Below are 21,368 nucleotides of genomic sequence, written 5' to 3'. Positions count from 1 at the left end.
ACAGCATTGTATGAATAATGTCATACCTTCCTCCAAAAGTAGTTTCTATCGCACAAAGTTGCAAGGCCTGCTTTCGCTGACATGGTGAGAGAAAACCTACTTATATTTGTGTGTTAAATAACAGTGTCAAACATATTGGCATCCTGGAACACATCAGAGCTATTGATGCAAGGATTCTGCAAATATTTTGGCTGCAAAGAGGTTTGGCTCAAAAACGACACAGTATTATCTTGGCACAAATTGCACATTTTATCGTACAAAAACATTATCTTAAATCGAAATTGTAAAAAGGGCCCAACCCCAACTGTAAGATGGATGGATGACTCGATGAAGTTAGTGGTTGGGGCAACAGTCACCGTGAATAATGAAAGACAACGGGATGACTGGAATGTGGTGCTGTTATAATTCTTCTATGGTAGGCTACATGACAGGTGACTCAAGAGGGTGGGGGCGTGAGAGAGGAGAGTGCTGGAAGACGTGGTTGACTGGCTTGGAGAAGCATGCAGCTCACGCAGTCAAGGGGGGAACCCACCTTCTCCACTCCCCGGGCCGGCCTCTGTTATTATGTCCATTAGAGAATTTAGCCCAAATACTGGACACAAAACCCAGAATTAGTTGCAGCGGAAAGAGATACAGAGAGGGACACCGGCCGAGACAAAACCAGTCCAAAGATCAACCCACAACAAAAAAAGACACATGCTTACTGACTGGGTGTGATAGAAGGGTTGAGTTTAGAGTGGGACAGGTAGAACAAAGGAAAGACATTAGAAATGAAAGAGTGGAATACGCGCAACATTATTTGGAGACATTAGATCTTCAAGTGTTAGGACCAGTTCTCATATTGCCTTTCAGGTCTTCTTTTCAATTCCTTGGGACTGCTAAGCATGGATTTAAGTAAAACCATTTAGCTAAAGGGGATTTGTAGTACATCATATATAAGATGCTTTGTCATCTCTCCAAGACCAAGCTGTGTAGGAAGTAGATTCAGACAGCTTAACTTAAACCTATGACGGTGTGAGAATTCCTTCTTTTCAATGTGTACTCTTGCTTTCAACAAGAGGCCTTTAAAGTTCTGCATCACTACCAAAAAACTTGTCTTAATAAAAGAAGAGGGAATTTTGACAGAGACAAGGGAGCGTCACCAAGAAGACTAGCAAGGGACCAGACGTCATGGGGAAGGAAGGCAGGTTGAACCTGAATTTCCATTCAATCTCAGATATATAGGTCCTATAATCCTAAAGTTCAGTGGAATTGAACAGGACCCCAACCGTTCTGAAAAACACCACATTCCAGTAACTGACCTCAGTGCGAAAAGAGTCATTTGTATGACAATTAAAAGATCTGTAGTCTATAAATGTGTGCATCATAGCGCATCAAAAGGACTCCAATCAGTCACACAGAGAGGAATGATAAGTGGACAGAAGAAAGGGTATAGATATACTGTACAGGAATAAACATACAGGTATATCTACTTCTTCACCCACTGGGATAGGGGGTGCTAATATCAGGGTCAAATTAGGGTCTAGTCAAACAACAAACTACCACACCAGACAATAACATACCCGGGCTTTCAGGGCTTTCATCTGAACAAAGACAAAACACATGACCATCAAAGAAACAAAAAGTTGCTATGGCAGCTATTCCACACAGGATGGAGCTATTGAGTTATGAACACATGCATTTCTTTTTTCTCTCAAAACTGAAACGTAAACATTTACAAAAGAGACCATGGAACATTATAAGTCTAAATATTTGAGAGAAAGATCTAACTTTGTCAGGTGCTCAATACACTCCTTGAAAATAGTGCCATATTATTCACTTTGCAATCCAGAGGGGGGACATATTCAAGCTGAAAAGAAACATTGCTACAAACCTTGCTCCGTTTCTCCCTCAACATCAAAATTAAAATATTCTTTTGGAGTATCAAATATAAATATATAAATCAAATTGAAAGTGAACAGAATGAGGAAAAAGACAAAAAAGAAAGAAAGTGAAGATACATGTTGAAGGCTAAGTATGCTAAAAACACTATCAAAGATCGCTAATGTATTCCATCTAAATCTGAATTGAAACATGAACAAAAGGGAAACAAAGCCATGTCTGAATGCCAGTCTCTCTTTTCAACACCTGGCAGGTTTACTATCGCAGCTGAACATACAAGTAGCCAACTGCATTGCTCTGTAAACTATATATTTGAGATTTAGAGCAAAAGTATATGTTTTTTTCTTATTTTGAAGGATTGTCTGATGATGATAAACAAAATCATTTTGTTACTATCCTTTGAGCCTTGAAAATGTATTGCTTTTAATGGATATTTTAATCTATTGTGGTGATAAACTTTAGGATACATCAGCTGGAGGGCATATATACAAAACGTAACTAAAAACTGATAATGGAGATTGTAGCTGGAAAGTTCACTCAAATTGGAAATCTGAATACAGCCGGAATACCTGAATTTTAACACCTTCCCTAAAGTGTGCACATACATTAATCCACAAAAGAATGTGAACAAATGCACACTAAGGGAAGGAAGGATAGACACTAACAGGATATTCCACAATAAATAAAGAAAAGAAAAGGAAAAAAGTGAGTGGAGATCACATGAGAGACAGCAGATCCAATTGACTGGGTCACTGTACCTTTGAGACTGGGGAAGGGTGTGGCTTTCTCTCTTGCAGCCTTGTTGGGGATAGCTAGGTTGGAGAGACTGAAACTGGTGCCATGGTTCTTGTACAGATTACCTACAGCAACAGGGAGAGTATCAAGACGAGTTAGAGAATAGAAAATTACGATGGACCATACCAATGAAAACTCATTTTGAGACTTAAAGGTGACATGACATGAAAACTTCACTTTAGGAGGTTATTTAACATTAATATGAGTTCCCCTAGCCTGCCTTTGGTCCCCCAGTGGCTAGAATTTTCAATAGGTGTAAACCAAGCCCTGGGTGTTCTTCTCCGCCTTTGAGAAAATGAAGGCTCAATTGCTCTGTTTGAAAATCTCCTCTTTGTGACGTCACACGGAGGAAGGCTACCTCTCCTCTCTCTGCTTTGCCCGCCCAGAGAATCTGGCCCGCCCATAAGAAACTGAGCTGCGACCGTGCAAGTGTTTTTATCCTCGAGAGACATCATGGCTTGCAAACGAACGAAGCATTACATTTGCTCAGTTTGGATGTACAAAGGAAAACAAAAATCTTTTTACAGTTCCTTCATCCGAGCCTCTGAAGACCCAGTGTCTTAATTTTATTTTCTCTGGAAATGAGCCTACACAACTTCTGTTGTAGGCGCATTTGTTTTGTATGTCTGCGCCAGACACTTCAGCCACGACTGTTTCCTCAACTTGAGCTAATACAAAACTGGCTTTGCTGAAATTAAATTCTGGATCAGTACTAACTCTCCTTCGTCCAGCTACTAACCTCGGACAAGTAAGTTAACTAACGCTATATCATTTTGTAGCTTTACTGTATATGGTTACCTAGCTTGCTACCCTTAGAATGTGGCTGTAACATTAGCTCTGCAGCTAACAGCTGAGTTACTGTCGCTAATGGAAAGATAGATAGCATCAAGTATGTGTGTGAATACACATGCTGTAACGTGAGTGTTGTACACTTCTTTGTTATTTGGATAACCGTTCTGCTGTTGGTGTTATGGTGCGCGCGATATCCGCCTTTCCCCTCATTGAAATGACTGAGTGTGTACCTCTGCAAACCAGGGTTATCAGATGAGAATGGGCAAATTCAAGGCATCTTACAGCAACGGGGCTACAGCCATTGCGATACATCCATAGTAAACATTAGCGCATGGTGCCGCCCCTCCGCTCCTCATTAGCATTTAAAGCTACAGACACCAAAACAGCGCGTTCTGAGGAAAGCTCCTTGTGGGACTTCTGGTAGTGGCTGTAATTCTGCACCAAGGCTGAATTTCGGGAAAGAGACTTCTGATACAGTATTAGGGGACCACTAAGGCCTATATAAAAGCATCCAAAAACAGCATGTCATGTCACCTTTAAATTACAACCAGTAAAAGGACACTCACTGGCAAAGGACATGAGACCCCCAAAACCATCACCGCTGTTGTTTGAGATAGGGGAGCTGTTACGAGAGTCACCTTCTCCATCAGACTCTCCTGGAAGCCTTAGACTGCTTGGGCGAAGTGGACGCTGGGCCCTGTAAAACAGACAGGTTTGTCACGGTAGCCTCTAACCTTTTCCTCTCTCTCAAATATGCAGTTTTTTATGGGCAGAAAGGAAAGTGTAGGTGTGTTGAACGCACTTGTTTCCGTTAAGGTTTTGGTTGAATCGAGGTGTGTATGACTCTTCTTGCTCCTCTGATTCAGGGTCTTCTTCAGCAGGGAAACCGTATTGGGGCTCAAAGTAGGGATTGTCATATTCTCGCTTCTTTGTGACTGAGTCCACAGCTGTAGAGTCGGGGGTAGGTCGGGAGAAGGGTGGACCACCCAATACCGGGACAGGGTTCTGAAGAGCAGCACTTGCAGACGCTTCCATTTCCGCTTGTTCCGTTTGCTCCTGTTAATCAAGACAGATGGTAGTCAATTATTCAGAAACAAAAAAAAGAAAATGTCCTCGTATTTACAATCTATCATCTTTTTTTATGCTTGGTTGGATGATTGTCACTAACATTGTTGACTCCCTGAATGATTGTGCTGGGGCTTGAGCTGGCTGTGGTACTGGAACTGGAACGGAGAGGCTGTCCATCAGACGGCTCGGATGGTCCATCGCAGACCTCTGAAGGACGATCTGGACCCTCTCCTTCCTTGAATTCCTGGAAGTCCTGAAACTCTACCTCGCTGGCATCACCCAGAGCCGCATGAGTTGGGGGATGTACGCCTAAAATCCCGGAGAAAGAAATGTATTTCCATTCACAGAAAAAAGATGACAAGATTATTAAAAGGTTAGAAATCCAAACAAATGTGCACATTGAACATTTATAATTTACACATCAAACACATGTATTTCATCTTTTCAAATGTTACTTTCTTCATTGATGTAGTCAGAAGAGGATCTGTGGTCTATGTGGTGGCTCTTGTGATGGCTCAAATGTCAAAGACAGCTAATGGCTGAAATATACTCACTTGGTGTGTCTCCCTGGATGTCACACTTGATCATCTCACTCACTAAATCTCCAAGGGAGGAGTAGGAAGAGCTGGAGTCATCGTAAGCTTCACTGTCGCTACTACCAAGACAAAAACCTTGTTAAACCCAATGTGCTTAAAAACAACAAATAATGAAAGACAAACTTTACAATGGACTGCAGATCTGGGTCACTTAATGTTTGCAAACACTGTCAACTACTTGAATGCAATGAGCGAAGTTAGTTCAGGCATGGCACCCGGGCAGCGTGCATCATCCGCTCATTACCACACCTGTGTTAGCCAGCACAAGCCCATTGGGCGACGTCTGATAAGACGGCATTAAAAAGGCAGCGCGGATACACACACACACACCCCGGTTGTGGTATGATCAGTGCTGCTGCCACCCTCCACCATCCCCTTCTCCCCCATGCTGTCTGTATGTTCTATCCACCAGGGGGATTATATCTCTATTGCTCCCTGCCTCATATGTCATGTATGTATGTATGTATGTATGTATGTATGTGTCGCATCGAGGAGGCAGGGAGCGCTTCCCTTAGATCATCCACTCCGCCAAAGTCAAACCTATTTCCATGTCATGGTTATCAATAAATGCTCAAATCTAATACGTGAGTGTCTTGACTGAACTTGATTAGTTTGATCGACTGCCAACTCAACCAATCGATTAAGACTTACAGTACAAACTGTTAGGAAAATCAAGTATCTAAATTACTTTCAAATACTTCTATTGATCTTTCAATAAGCTTGGATGGGATTCCTGTGACAACAAATTATTTTTTTATTACCTATCATCTGTTGGGTCTGAGTCATTGCCATCGTCTTCCAGGGGCCCAGCCATGGCCTCGGCCAGCTGGGAGCTGCCGTCATACACACGATAGAACACTGGCTGTAGTTGGTGCGCATACCACTTAGGCTTGTCTCCAATCAGGGAGGGATCATACACGTCTGAAACATGGAAGTAGTTAGTCATAGTAAAATCTTCTTGGAATCCCTCCATTTCCAACTCTTAGACATAGTTTTGTTATTTATTCAGTCCAATTAAAATAGCAGATACTGTTAACATGATATCAGCAGAATTTTTTTTAAAGACTTACTGTTATGAATCCTCTGAAAAGCTAGGTTGGAGGGGTTTAGGGCCCACTCTCCATAGAACTCTACCGCCTGGGTGTGGGACAATTTCTCAGCAAAGCTTGAGCGTCTGGGTCGTGAAGCAAGGAAGGATGTAGCCTGGAATGCCACAACAGGCCGTGGGAACAGACGCAGGGTGCGAGTGTGCATCTGGAATCCCTGGAGCACATTCGGAGAGTTGAAGAACCTCACCATGGCAACCCTGTTCGAGAATAACAAATGATATGTATAAGAAAAAACTTTTGGAAAGGGGTTGTACTCAAAGACTAAGCCATATAAGCTCTCTAAAATACGTCTTCACTTACAGTACCAGTCAAAAGTTTGGACACATCTTGCAGTAGGAGGCATTTTACAACCGCTAGAACAAGGATGATTAGGATAACTAAAGGTCCAGTCTTACCTGGTGGCAACATCCACAGAATCTACATCGTTGCCATAGATCAGTGGGTTAAACTCAGTTGATGAGGGTGACACCTTGTCCCGGCCAGGTGGAAGAAGCGGCAACTCCTGGCCCTCCTGGAACTTCTCCAGGTTCAGTATGGGCTGGGTGTTCAAACTCATACTGGCCAAGGCCTGGAGTGGGTAAAAAGAGAAGGGTTGTGGTATACTGCAGTACTGTGAAATAGAAACCACAGCTCGATGAGCAAGCATTCTCACCTCAGGCATCAGCAAGTGCAAAAATGTTTTACATTAAGACCACACAGATAGTTGTTCAAGTATTCTCATCCAAAAAGGCGAATCCTGTTGTAGTGTAATAATATGAGATAATTGAGCATATTAAAGAGGAAGTCAACAAGAACAGTACTTAAATAGTGTGTGCTGATGCCTGAAATGGGAGTGTCTTTTAGAAAAAGGTCAGGAGAAAGAGCGATGGGTTGGGGATTCACCAAACATGTTTGCTTGAAAAGCACTCTGGGATTGCTGCAGACTCATTCAGTGTTTTGCTTAGCATAATGGATTATTGCTGATTAGTCCTGAACTCACCTAACTTCATTGCAGTGACTAGTTTTATAGTTAGTTTAAGAACACTCACTGAAGGCAAGACAGATGCACACAAATTCAGTCATGCTCAAGCCAGAACTAAGCAATGGTGGGTCTGCACAAAAGGCTATCAAAATGTGGTTTATTGAGTCTCTATAACCCAGTACATAAATCTTAAGAGGTTATAAAACTTGGTAATTAAGAAACATAATATCAATAGTAACAAGCAAGACAAGAAAATCCTGTTTTGTCAGGGAGAGAATTCGTGCATGGGGAAAGCACATTCCACAGGAGGAAAAATTAGGAACCTTATTGTCAGAGGAGAAGATCTGCTTTTGGGTGATCACGGTCAACCTAACCAGACACTAGGAGGGGGGACAAGAGAAATGGCAGGAGGATCACATGAAAGGCTGGGATGACCAATTGCTGAGAGTGACAGGAACCACATGAAGAAAAAATTAGATAGATGCAATCCCCCAATTTCCATTTGTGTTTTTTAGTAAATTATAATAAAAAAGCTCTTAATCATGATTACTACATTTAGTCATTTAGCACTTTACTAAATTAAGCTGAATAAATAAAGAAAAAAGTGTTGTCAATTTTGGTGAGATTTTTTGGGACACTTATTTATACAGTAAATGTATTGTTTTAGCCAATCATCGGGCTCACCAGGGCTTTTACGACAAAATAAACAGTTTTAGAAAAAACATATGTTAAGGTATGTATCCAGAGTTCAATAGGAACTCTTGACTCAAAGGAGTGACAGAGAGGAAGAACGAGAGTGAGAAAGAGAGAGAACAGACGACATATGTTTACAGATCAAACCATAGAAGACACAGTGAGACAGAGACACATGAATACAAGAATGCAATACAAAAGTAACACATTACACTTCTGCCACTAGGGACACTACAGGCCATCCATGGTGACCAACTGGTAAAGCCAGTGGTTACAATGGAGTGGTCATGCAAATACACAAATAAGGGAGCAGATCTCTTGACAATAACGAAAAAGGAGATGGGGGGACGGGGACGTTTGGACCCACTGTTTGTCTGTGGCAATGTAACACGTTTTCATCTATAAACTTTGAATTGTACAATAATATTTTTAAGATAGAAGGGAACAGTGGTTTTCCTGCATAATGAGCTGAAACGATGCCTATAATAAAAATACACTGTGAGAACATACCTTGGAATTCTCTATTCTACTTTGATTCACCAGTGAAATGCTTTAACAGATTACAGTCTGTATCATTGTAAGTTGTAGCATCAGTGCCATACTGCTTGATATCCTATTAACTATTGTATTTTATATTCTGCTTCCTCAAAATATGTTTTGGGAAAAAGCTGTTTAAAATCTTTAAAATTAGATATTCCTAAGTTTTAAATTATTGTAAATGTAATGTGCTTTTACACGCACGCACACACACACACACACACACACACACACACACACACACACACACACACACACACACACACCTAAGTTAATGTCACACAAACATTAGGGTAAAAGTTAATCACACACAGCAACTTGACTAGTTCTGATTCAATGCTTATCTATGGTCAAATAAGACATGATATGAATGAATTTCAAGATCACAAGAAAATATTTTGTCTTCTGAAATTGTAATTAATGAGTTGGTGAGCATGAGGAACAGATTCTATTTAAAGATTATACACATCTTTGGTCATCTGCACGATCAACTGTCAACTACTATGATGAAATATGGTATAAGTAATTATATTTACAGACATTTAACAATGTTCTTCTACTTGTGCTAAACAGTGTAGAGTGTGTCGCCAGTAGGCCCATTAATAAAAATCAATTCCTGATATCTTGGTCTGATATTCATATCTTGGAGGATAGGATTCAAGTTACAGGTAAAAAACTCAAAATTACAAAACCATACAAATCGTTTCATGAATCAGAACCAGATCCTAATGTGTGGTTTAGGGGTTAAGGGGGTTTGGTTAGTTCTACTGCTACGGTCATTACTGAGGTCCTGGGGGTAAGACATAGTATATCTACTTTTACCTCCAAGAGCTAGAGCATGCAAGGAAAAGAGGAAAAGAAAAGAAAAACAACCGTCTGTGTTAGAACAACGCTCAATTCAAAATGCTCCCACACACTATGCAAACTACATCCAACAGTAGTTACAGGAGTAAGATACCAGAGCCTGTCCCTACCCAAAAACCTCTTCATAAAGCTGAAAAAAGAGATGGTTACACATCAAGTACAACAATACTTTACTTTAAAGGAGCTGCTGCAACTGGCTTGTACATACATATGCTGTTGCTTTTACTAATACAGCAGCAGTGACAAATCTGAATACCTTGACTAACATTGGTAACATACTAGCACCACTTCTGTAGCCTGGTTAGTTCTGCTCCAGCTCTTAACTGCACACAAACACACACAGAGAGATAAGCAGCACCAGAATTAACTAAGGACTTGGGGCAGATGATTTACCTGTTTCAAATGTTTCTTGAGTTCAGTGGATTCTGGCTCAGGGAGAGGAGGTAAGATCTCAGCATTCGTGGGTGCTATAACCTGTTGAGCAAAGCAGAATGCTCAAATGTTAAAAAAACACACCGATCACACACCACCTCTTCACCTGATGGAAGTATACCCCACCACCCACTAAAGGCAGATGCCTGTTTCCAAAAGGCTAGGAAGTGGGTGAGTGTTAAGCTCTCAAAAGTAGTGACACACTCACACCAAGTGGGAGGACTTGCATGTTAACAATGACCTGCAAGTGATGCAGAAGTCTAAAAAAAGGCACTGACAAATATGTTCACCCCATAATACTCAAGACAAAGTAAGACTGTGATGGCCTCTACATGTATATTGAAAATATAAAAAGATGCTTTGACGAACAGTAGACAATTAATATTTGACAATTCAGTCAGTAAATCATCATACATTTGAAGTGAAGTTAAAGAGCTGTGGTAAAAAAGGTATCTAGAATTTTGAGATACTGACCTTGTTACAGTCAAGGTCAACAAGCCACACATCGTCCGGCATTCTAAAATCAGATTTGTAGAGGAAGAAGCTGGCTGGCACACCAATAATATATGGAGTGGGGGCCAGAAGGAGCTGCAGGGGAAATAAAAAGAATAAAAAATCAGTTCACAATTTATATCTTCTAAGATGTAACATAACAAAACAAAACATTAAATCCTTTATAGTGATATTTTAAAGTACTCAGTACAAGTCATTTGATAAAACTTTGAGGGCATAATCTCAATAATTACAAATTACAGACACTTCAAGTACCGGTCTATAAATAACACAAATTCTAACACCAGAAAATTTAAATATACAAATCCAACATAGATTTCAATTCCTTACTTGTTCAGCAGAGGCCATGCAAGTGGGCAGTAGGGGAATGACGGGGAACATATACTCCAGAGGATAGATCATGGCAACAAATGCCATGACGCTCATAGACAAGGCATTGTAATCTCGCGACTGAAGAACCACCTGGAAAAAAGAGAATGAGTCTTAGAAAATAATATTTGTCAATATTCTAGAATACATTTTTAAACTTGAATGGTGTGAAACATCCTCACAGTTCTGTAGTATGGTTGTACATACTGCACACAAACTGTATATGTATTTCCACAAAGCATTTTGTCTAACATTGTTGCCATTGCTTTGTCTAACAGCGTCTAGAGTTGCAAAAAGTTTTATCATTTTCCCGGTCAAGAAAAAGGAAGGTTTTTAAAATAACAATATAGCCTATTAGCAAGATATGCCTGGGGATTCAGCAAATGTTATTATTCAAGTAGAACTAGAAAACAAAGCCATGCTCAAGGCTAACATGACATATTCTCCTTAAGGCACTGATGCATGAGCAGGTCTCTGCAGATGTTCAGACTAACAATGGGCTGGACAAAGAGCAGTAATGGTGTCAGGATGTGGAGTTTGATTTGCAGAAAAGAAAAATGGTTCGGGTTGAAACCGATAATAGTGAAAAGGGGGTGAGGCTATTAGGAAATGTGGCAGCAAGGAAGATGTGAGAAAAGAAAAGTGACTAGGACGTGTGGAGTGCAGTATGTGTTTGGAGCCATGATGGCAGGATGATTGTGCTATTAGTCATCACAGCACATCAAAAGCTGTAATAAGATTGGATTGGTTGAATCAGAGATGAGGATTGAAGTTACCAAAAGAGACTCTACATACAGACTGCAATTCAACATATATATTAAGTATAAATGGGGGGACACACAAAAAAGATGGTTTCAAAGACCCAGCTTTGCTTGAGGGGAAGCATTATAGTATATTTTTCTGAACACAAGCAGTATTGTTTATTCTATCCCACCTTTAGTTACCCCTCTACCCCCTCTACCCCCTCTACTACACCCTCCCCCCCCCCACCCCCAAACACAACAACAACAATCCTAATACAAAATATGTGGGTGTTGTTGTGGGTCATCTGGGATATTGCTTTGGGAGTCTCATTTAGTAGAAGCAGATAAGGGACACAAACTTGCTGAGGGAAGAAGAACATGGCCGCATTGAGGAGGACAGTCTAATTTAGTTTCCTTTCATCACCTCTTCTCACTTTTAAATACTAATTTAAATTCCCAGACTTGGAGGAAAACATTGCAATGGATGTCCTTAGTGACCTTGCTTGCATCCATCCTTGTACATCCAACACTTACATTGTGGTTTGGAAGATGATGAATTGTAATAAGGAGAGGAAAATATACGATAATTAAGACATACAGCTAAGCACATATCAGGCAAATGGCAAGTCAATTTCACTTAGCTAGTACAGAGGAAGTGTGCATTTTCAGGTGCAGATTAAGAAAATGTATGTATTCATTTAGATTACCACAATACTGCAGGAATCATGAAATACTTGCTGTCAAAACTAGGGATGGCAAGCAGAGATATGGCAAAAACAACTGATTACTATTAGGTTTGAAGGACAAATGGGTCACTATTAAATCCTGAGTCCACATTGAGGGCCTTTTGCTGCTCACCTTGTGCTCCAACAGAATGCAGCTGAGCACCATCAGACAGGCGTCCACGCCAAGCAGCTCAAGGGGCAGGTGTAGGGGGAAGTCCACCATGGAGAAGCGTGAAGAGTCGGGCAGTGCGAAGGTGAGCGCTGGCTGCATGTCGTGGGGAAGCACCTCAACATCTACGCGCCGCATACCCGCCACGGGCACCGGGGAACGGAGCAGACGGTACACCCAGGACTCGATCTCCCGCAAGTCGGACAACAGCTGGTTGCCTTTCTCCTCTACTGACAGAGCTCCCGTGAACACACGCCACATGGTGTCCCTGATAACAATATTTGAACCAAACAAAACAATGTGGGAGGTGTGCATTATGAGTCAGCGCTAACATACTAACAACACTGTTGAACCATAAATCACCATGAATCTAGGATAGCTCTGAAGGGGATAAATGACTGCAGTTCATAATTATGTTTTGTTCTCCCGAGACTACACTTTCAGACAGGTCTTTTATCTTTTGGATTTATTGTTACTGGACTAATGTTGTCCACCCTACATTCCATGATCTTCAGCTATAAGTAAACCAAACACGCAAAAGGCCCTTGAGTGACCTCTGGTACGCTGACAAGCCAGCTCTCTAGAGCTCTCTACACGTGTAAACACGTGGCGGTATTAAACCCCATTCGGAAAGAGTGTCTGCCATCAATGACGAGGGGAGAAACAAATTATTAACTCTTCAGAGGTCCTCCCGCCCACTGCAGCAGCTCCCTGAAGGCAGGCAAAGACCTCAATCTGTCAGCGCCATCACAGCATTGTCCCTACACAATAATTATACCCCAGTTTCTATCACTGTTCAGTCACTTCTAAGCCAAAATGTCAGGATAGTGAGTGAGTAGTGAAAGACATTTTTACTATCCTCAACTGCTAGGTTTTGTTGTTTACTAGAATGGAATACTCTGCCCAGGGATTGGACAACACATGCTGCTTGGGGTGATGAGAAAAACCTCATGACTGTCTACTCACAATGTATTGATCCAGAGGTTCTGACACTGCCCCGAAGCTACTGTAAGAAAAGGTCACCTTTGTTTTGAAAACCTTTAAAAAGGTACAATTGGTCATTTTTTTCTGTAGAAAGAAACGTTTATTCCCTTATAAACATGTTGTGTAAAGCCAACGAGTTGTTTAGTAACACAGAAAGCTCAGTGCTGCAATTTTCCAGACAATTATATTCCAGTAATTATGTTCCAGCCAATTGCCTTTGCGAGGCAGACCTTTCTCCTTGTCTTGTTTTGTGAAACCACTGTCAATCAATCTCAAGCTGGAGGAAAGCATCAATGTTTTGATAATAATTGGGGGCGCTATTTCTTATATGCCTATTTGAATTTGTTGTATTTTGTTACTTATTGCAGCTTCAAGTCATTACGTAACTAAAGATGATAAACACAAGAAATAAAGTTTGAAGATTTTAACTTTTGTATAAATTATCATTTTAAAATGACACTCAATAAACACTGAATGAAAACCACCTGGGTGTCTTTCTAAAGCAAACATGGAAATCACCCTCTGCTGTATTTGGTGAGGGGACAAAGCACAGCCATGCTGACCCTGGAAAAACTAGGAAGTACTCTGCTTACCTCACACATTGTAGAAATAGACATGCTTGAAAAAAGTGCACATGCACTGTATATTCAAGATCAACCTCATGGAATTCCTGAAATGTGCATCTTAGTCACTCCCTCATTTTTAAACTATCAATGTAGAAATTCTGCAATGTCACCCTGATCCAACCTAGTCTTGGAATCCAGAAGCTCCCCTTTCATATCAGAGTGGATGAACACTTGTGGCTCTTATTTGATAATAGTCACATTATGCAGTTTTAGATAATCTTTTCCCAAATCATACTTTTCAAGAGAGATTCTTAATCCCATCTAGATTTAGGCTATCAATCGTGAAACGGCAAAAACTCTACAAAATGATAATTCTCACCTTTGAGTAGCACGTGGCAGCCCAGCTCGCAGTGTCAACCTCTGACTGCAGCAGTCCACCAGCCTCTTGAGAATGTATAGGCACTCCCTGAACGTGGAGAAGAAAGGGTAGTGGCTGAGGATGCACAGTGAGGTGAGGGTGCTATTGCGGTTTCGGTTAGCCATCTTGGCAGCATTGCGCTTGTGCCGTGGGGACCGTCCTGCGCTCGGCTCCCCGCCCGGGGGTCTGGGCTCCGTGCTGTTCTCGGCTGGCGCCTTTGTCTCGGCGTTGCAGGGTGGAGCCAGCGAGGACGAGGCCGGGCCTACACTGCTGCCGTCCGATCCGTCACTGGCCGTTTCTGTTGATTGTGTGGCGGCCTCGGTATGCGATACCTTGTCTCCACGGCTGCGGTGGTGTCCCCGCTGGAAGGAGCGGTAGAAGTTAACGCATATGCCATAGCGTGTGATGCCAGAGTCCTTGTCTGTCAGCGTAAAGACGAAGGAGGCATCATCGCGGAGGCTGACGCGGCGCTGGCGGATGCTCAGGCAACCTTCTGGCTGGCAGAAGAACACTACGTCCGGTGGGAGAGGGAAGTCAGGATGGTCCTCGAGAGGGTAGCGACGTAGAAGCTGGGGAGTTTGGGCCACACTGTCACTGCTTGGTTGTCTGTCGGGTAGGAGGTAAAGAGAGGTTATCATTAGGAGAAAAAGGACCAGCAAAAGGAAATGTATTTTGTAGAGGAGCTGAAGTTGTTTCTTTGGCGGCTCACAAGGTCCATCCGATATTCTTTAGGTTTGTTATGCTGGTGCATGTACTGCTTTAAAAAGCTGTGTGTAACAAACACATTCTTACCTGGCTCCGACTACTACCAGGTAGTCCAGTAAACGAGGGCACATTTTCTTTTTCTCCATCTTGGAATGATGAGGTTGTCCTTAAGTCATGGCAACTCAGACTATATTACCCTTTGGATTAATCTGGAACAATCAAGTCACGCTGTAGCAGGCCTAGACGTAGGAAAGGAAACCAGTCCCTTCAAATTCATTGCTGTCATTGACAAAATATAATGGAAATACCTGCAACACACGGGGAAAAAAAGATGGCATATTAAATAACAGGGGGTCAGATACCTATTGTCTATTCCTAATTTCAAATGTAAATTTTGCAGCTGTGTGTAATAATAATAATAAAATTTAAAAAAGGGGTTTAGGTTACGGTGGTACTCTTAATTCTGCCTTAAAGTCACCATCTAATTACATTTTAGTGAGGTAGAGGTTCAATGACAAATAATCCCAAACATAGTTCCGCATTGACAACTAGAAACTATTTGAAAATCCATCATCTTTAATTGTTTCAGTTTCCTTGGGTATAATATGTCTTTGTTGAAGAACTAACAGATTGTTTGTGATGGAGTTTAACTGGACTTATCTGATGAGGTAAGCCACTTTGGGGGACTAGGTCCATGAGTTACAGGTTTTCCGTGAGTATAAGCTTCCTGTGAGCTTGCTGTATTGTCCAGACGGCCCTCTGATTCTTACAGGTAGTAAGAAACAGGAACAAACATCCTCCACAATATAATTAACCACTTAAGAATGTAGTGCAGCATCAACAGCAATGTAATTTTTCCCTATAAACACAGACGGTCACGACCCTTGGGACAAGCTTGTAGGAACTGTTCCATGTACAACATGCAACAATACATTAAATAATGTTGTTGCTAAATGTACTTAGCACTCATATGTGACATAGAAGCGTAATGAAATTTGCCTACATTACTTTGGTAACTGCTGTAGGCAATCTAGCCTAACCAATAAGCAAAAATATTCAGTCTGTTAAATCTAACAAACAAGGTTACACTGCTGTGTGTGTGTGGTCTGTAGTAACAATGCTGTGTGTGTGTGGTCTGTAGTAACAATGCTGTGTGTGTGTGTGGTCTGTAGTAACAATGCTGTGTGTGTGTGGTCTGTAGTAACAATACTGTGTGTGTGTGTGGTCTGTAGTAACAATACTGTGTGTGTGTGGTCTGTAGTAACAATACTGTGTGTGTGTGGTCTGTAGTAACAATACTGTGTGTGTGTGTGGTCTGTAGTAACAATACTGTGTGTGTGTGTGGTCTGTAGTAACAATACTGTGTGTGTGTGGCCTGTAGTAACAATACTGTGTGTGTGTGGTCTGTAGTAACAATACTGTGTGTGTGTGTGGTCTGTAGTAACAATACTGTGTGTGTGTGGTCTGTAGTAACAATGCTGTGTGTGTGTGGTCTGTAGTAACAATACTGTGTGTGTGTGTGGCCTGTAGTAACAATACTGTGTGTGTGTGGTCTGTAGTAACAATGCTGTGTGTGTGTGGTCTGTAGTAACAATGCTGTGTGTGTGTGGTCTGTAGTAACAATACTGTGTGTGTGGTCAATCCCACTTCCGTCACAGGTACACCACTAAGGACTAATCAGCTCTGAGGCACGGGGCATCTGGTAGGACCCTACAAAAGGCGATGATGCCGTATTAGCCACTTGGAAAACAAGAGCTCGACAGCAACAAGGAAGCAAGCAGGGATTAGGCCTACAAAGCTGTAGAAATGAGTTTGTCCAAAAGTGTTTGTTTGCAGAACGGAACACAAAACTAGTTGTTTGGTATTGTTGGGAATTATTATCAATGGGTAGCTGCAAAGGATGTCTAAAACAATGCATGAAAATCTCTCCTCTCAGGTTTTTGTATGTCCAATATCACCAGGAAAACCTAAGATGCTTGCTGGCGTTACATCAACACATCTATTGGGACATACTGCATTGGCAAACAAGAAATTGCTTTTAACAAAGAATTAGATGGGTTTTGTACAAGTACATTCAAATTAAACAAAGAGCAGTCACTACTCGTAGTGAATATATCCTAGAAACCAACTAGTGGTGTTGAAAGATTTGAGACTGTCAGGCTGGTAATGTAAAGTGTCAGTAATTTGTCCGTTTACAGGCTACATACATCCAATATCTTTTTAGAGGAAGGAGAACCGTATAACTGTTCTCAAGCATGTAAAAAAGATATCCGGCAACTGGTGGATCAAAATATGGAATGGATTTGGTGCCCGCATTTCTGTGACAACTAGAGTACCAGTTAACAAACAATTTAGTTATTTGTTAATAATTTCAAATAATAACCCTCGAGGTAACACTCAAGTCTCTGAATCAAGCTCTTTCAAGAGTCTTGTAACATTTTGATTGCAACCTAGGGCTAATACCAGGACCCCAGTTAGCCTGAGTTACAATATGTCAAGCAGACATAGCCTAGCCTACATGAAATTATCACATGAGATAATGATGCCGAATCATGAGGTAGAGGCCTAACACTGTCTAAGAAAAATGTATTATTACAACAGATAGGCTAACATGTATGAAGACCGGTGTGCACCTTAAGTCTGTTCCTTTGTGCACTCGTAAAATCACTAGGCTTATCTAAGCTTTCTGGTTTGAATATTAAAACAAATAAACAAGCTAATCAAAGATGAGTTGCATTGCTGGAAAAGGGTCTACTCATTATTTTATCTGTACATCTTTCATGGTTATCTGTGATGGCTTTTCATATAAGATTAAAGAAAGAAAAAAATAGGCAACAGGAAATCTACAGTAACATCCATGCTCAGCTATACCCTGCCAGTCAATCTTTCATGCTGAATACAGAACTGCCATCAGCCCCAATGGTAATACAACTCAGCATGGTTGCCATAGCAACCCAAACTGCTTTCTTGTTCAACTGGATTGTCCATTCTTGATCAGAATAATACAGTAGCCAGCACTTATCTGGAACCAAGGTTGATAACATTTGACAAGACCAGGGAAATCAAAAGCACAGTTTGCTCTTTATTGGTGGAGTGTGTACTTTATAAAGTATGTATAAAGCATAATTGGAAATGTGTGAAGCATAACTGAAAAATTAGGCTAGGTAAATGCTATAAAAAATCTATTTTCTTAAACAAAATACCAAAAAGGAACTGTTCATGCAGCATGATTTAAACATGAATCTCTGGTTCCATTCATATCAAACCACTAAACATTCAGTTGTAGAATTGACATCAAACTGCGGATATCTTGAACTTGGCAGGAGTGAGGACACCCCGTCTCATCCTAAATCTGTGAGTCGCAGGCCTTTCACTCAAAGGACACAGACTGTGTGATAGGGCTACTCACCAGTGTGCTTTATTCAATTTCATGAGAGCAGTGACTAATTTGTTTAACAGTAGCTAGTCTCCTTTCATTACAAAGTGTTAGGGCTACCTGTCTATGAACCTAGACATGACGGCCATGGAAAAGGCTTGATTGTGATTGCCATGTAAGAGTGCATTTATGTCTTCGAAACAAAGTACATTAAGAGATAGTTGGATCCAATGTGTGTGGTATGAAGGCTTATTACAGCCTAACATCACAGAAATTACAGTACATCTCTTGCAATACTGTTACAGTAAAATATAAAATAAAGAAAGTGAAATGTAATCTGGTGTTAAAGAAATCCTTTCAACAATGTTTCTTTTCACTGTAGTTGGGTAATTAAATTGAAGAACCCTCTGTAATACCCCCAGCAGTTTCGATCAACACTTCATCAGTGGAAAAATTTATCTGCCATTATATAGTTAGTTGACTGTGTTAAGGCTATAAAAAAAAAAACTAATATAACTCTATTAAACGTGTGGGGGTAGATCAACAAGGGACCTCACTAAAGTAATTAGCTAATTGTGATAATACATAAAACTAAGAGTCGTGTCTATGCTATCAAGATATAGCCTATCATAAAAGAATAACATCACAGCATTGGAAATAAAATTGGTAGACCTTCCCCAGATCTCATCAGACAGATAAAGTATTTTGCAGGCACCGGAAGCCTTACCTCTGGACTGTAACCAGCAGCTGAATAGAAAGGTAAATATGAATACTGTGCCTTTAAACTCCACCCAGAAAGACAAACACTGCAAAATGAATTTACCGGTTTCAAACAGTGTATGCTATGCCATTTATCATTGATGCATCCTCAAAGACAGAAACTCTTGAAATAAGAATGAAATAAACTAATTTTTTCAAAGTATATTGGAGGATGAAATTCTTAATCCTAACCCTACAGGATATTTTTTGTAAAAAAGTAGAAAATTAAGAGATCAGCACCTAACAGTTGATTGACAGGAGTTCCATTTGCAAGAGGAAGTACGTAGACAGCACAGTCCATAAACAATTCAATCCAATCAGGTATTTACTTGTGTTTCTGGCATCTCATCTTCATCCTTCTGATCTTCTCTTTCACATAAAAAATATGAATCCAATGAAAAAGGTAAGCAACTACCATAGACCACCACTAGTCTACCTTATGCCTTGTAAGTGACACTGTTTTCCTCATTTGGCATTCCTGTGGCGTAATATAACCACTTTCAGCCATTGAACCAGAGGTGAGCATTGGGGAAAAACACTCCAAACCTTCTGTAGACAAACTTACGCACTTATTCTTTAGGAATAAACCGAGCCCACAACAATTTAACTATCTTCACAGGCTAAATGGCAAAGGTTGACAATAGCTGAATCTGGACAGTGGTCTGCAGGCAGCATTCTGGTTATGTAAGGACAGATGGAAAGAAATATTCATCACAGTTACTTTACTACATACACACCTATTTTTGCCAGTAATATTGAACTTGAGTGGCGAGCAAATAATTTAATATGGGCTACAACTCAGGCCTGAAACAGTGAAAGGCCCAAGACACGGACATGGTTTCCCACTCTACTGATCTTAGTAGAGTAATTCAAAGACTACTAGGCTAAGCATTATACAATTATTGTGTATAGGTCAAACTTAAAATTATTAAGCAAAATCATGTAATCAATTTCTAGGCTATAGTAAATCAGTGATACTATACATATGGAGGTAGGTCAATGACAGGCCATATCTGTAGCTCAGTGCTCAAACTTATCATTGTCCCATCATTCCTATATTGTCTTATAAATACAAAAGCTGTGTGGGCTTTCACTGGTTTCGAATGTAAAATAAACGCCCCTGACCTCAAGTACCATCAACAACAAAAACGTGCATCATCATCATCATCATATGATATGGGCACTGAACGGAGGCGTTTTTGTAGGCGCTAGCTAGTTGTCATCGTCGACTTAAGCAAGCTAGAGTAGTGAGGGTGTTTACGTCCTCACTGTTGCGGTGAAGGTGACGGGCCAATAGCTTATAGGCGACTAGCTAACTAGCCACCTCAAATTGAGCACCCGCTTGTCAGTTCATAAGCATGCATTATGCTAGCTTGAATTAAGTAGTGCAAGTAAGTAGTAGTGCAAGGGCAAGTGTACAAGCGAATGCAATATACATACACTAAACAAGCATACAGTCGCTAATGCATTTTGCGTCCATAAACTCCAAACTGGCTGGCACCATCCATAAATAATAAACATCCTCCCCAGGCTAGTAATAGTAGCTAGCTAGCTCCATCATTTCTGACGTCACGAGGGGATTAAATATATTGGGGTCTAATTAGGTGGCTAACATTATTAGTGTAGGCTAGTATTAATACCAACAGCCCACCCTGACGATATTAAGTGAAAATGTGAGTGTCGAAACGTTGGCAAACGAGATGACTACCTTGTTCGTAAAAGCCAGTGCATTCATTGGAGCATGATAGGGTAACACCTTACCTAGCTCGCGAGCTAGCCAATGCTAGAAAGCCAGCTGCTGCTAGTGCTGATGTCGTCGGCCTCTTGCCTTGGGTTAGAAGCCTGTGTAGTATCTTGCTTTCGAATCGATGTAGCTAGCTATATCCAATATATATCATGAATGCATGATCCGTGTGAAACGATTCCTTTAGCTGTTCAAAGTGCAATTTTTGTCAAACCTTCGTTGCCGATGTACGGTGGTTGGATGATGGTTTACGGTTAGCTGGTGGTGGACCTGTCTTCCTCAGATCATACTGCAAGGAGGAGTTCCGCATACTGAATGACTGGGAGGAGACTGTACCATACTAGTGTTTGGATGGGTCTACGAACGAAAAACAGTGGAACAGCTACAGACATGGACAGACTTGTATGCATAGAATACCTCTCTACATTACACAGCTCAAACCACTGTCAGTGGCATTGACATTAAAGTCAACTGCATAATACCCAAACATGCATTTAAAATTATCAATCATTATTTAACATATTATTCAGATTGTTAACGCTAAACTCAAATTATTGAAAATATGATGC

The 21,368-nt window shown here is 40.9% G+C and overlaps 1 protein-coding gene across 23 annotated transcripts in view; it reads right to left on the bottom strand.

Annotated features, from left to right (window-relative positions):
* The window catches only part of madd (MAP-kinase activating death domain), a 37,207-nt gene extending 16,145 nt beyond the window's left edge, over nucleotides 1-21,062 (bottom strand). For 13 of the 23 annotated variants that reach the window (XM_067248845.1, XM_067248856.1, XM_067248850.1 and 10 more), the window contains exons 1-16: nucleotides 20,817-21,062; nucleotides 15,008-15,228; nucleotides 14,177-14,821; nucleotides 12,212-12,515; nucleotides 10,572-10,703; nucleotides 10,203-10,316; nucleotides 9,690-9,770; nucleotides 7,526-7,582; nucleotides 6,637-6,809; nucleotides 6,203-6,438; nucleotides 5,894-6,053; nucleotides 5,091-5,191; nucleotides 4,637-4,845; nucleotides 4,271-4,524; nucleotides 4,035-4,165; nucleotides 2,640-2,741 (exon numbers count right to left, since the gene is read on the bottom strand). In XM_067248845.1, the coding sequence (XP_067104946.1) occupies nucleotides 2,640-2,741; nucleotides 4,035-4,165; nucleotides 4,271-4,524; nucleotides 4,637-4,845; nucleotides 5,091-5,191; nucleotides 5,894-6,053; nucleotides 6,203-6,438; nucleotides 6,637-6,809; nucleotides 7,526-7,582; nucleotides 9,690-9,770; nucleotides 10,203-10,316; nucleotides 10,572-10,703; nucleotides 12,212-12,515; nucleotides 14,177-14,821; nucleotides 15,008-15,066 (2,758 nt within the window). In that variant the 5' untranslated portion in view covers nucleotides 15,067-15,228; nucleotides 20,817-21,062. The remainder of the gene's footprint in view (nucleotides 1-2,639; nucleotides 2,742-4,034; nucleotides 4,166-4,270; nucleotides 4,525-4,636; nucleotides 4,846-5,090; nucleotides 5,192-5,893; nucleotides 6,054-6,202; nucleotides 6,439-6,636; nucleotides 6,810-7,525; nucleotides 7,583-9,689; nucleotides 9,771-10,202; nucleotides 10,317-10,571; nucleotides 10,704-12,211; nucleotides 12,516-14,176; nucleotides 14,822-15,007; nucleotides 15,229-20,816) is intronic. The other 10 variants (XM_067248849.1, XM_067248861.1, XM_067248866.1 and 7 more) reach the window with 1 other exon arrangement.
* Between the last annotated feature and the right edge of the window lie 306 nt (nucleotides 21,063-21,368).

This window comes from Osmerus mordax, chromosome 13, assembly GCF_038355195.1.
Source record: "Osmerus mordax isolate fOsmMor3 chromosome 13, fOsmMor3.pri, whole genome shotgun sequence".
NCBI classification, from domain to species: Eukaryota; Metazoa; Chordata; class Actinopteri; order Osmeriformes; family Osmeridae; genus Osmerus; species Osmerus mordax.
The sequence above is the reverse complement of the archived record's forward strand: the minus strand, read 5'-3'. Positions and strand labels throughout refer to the sequence as shown.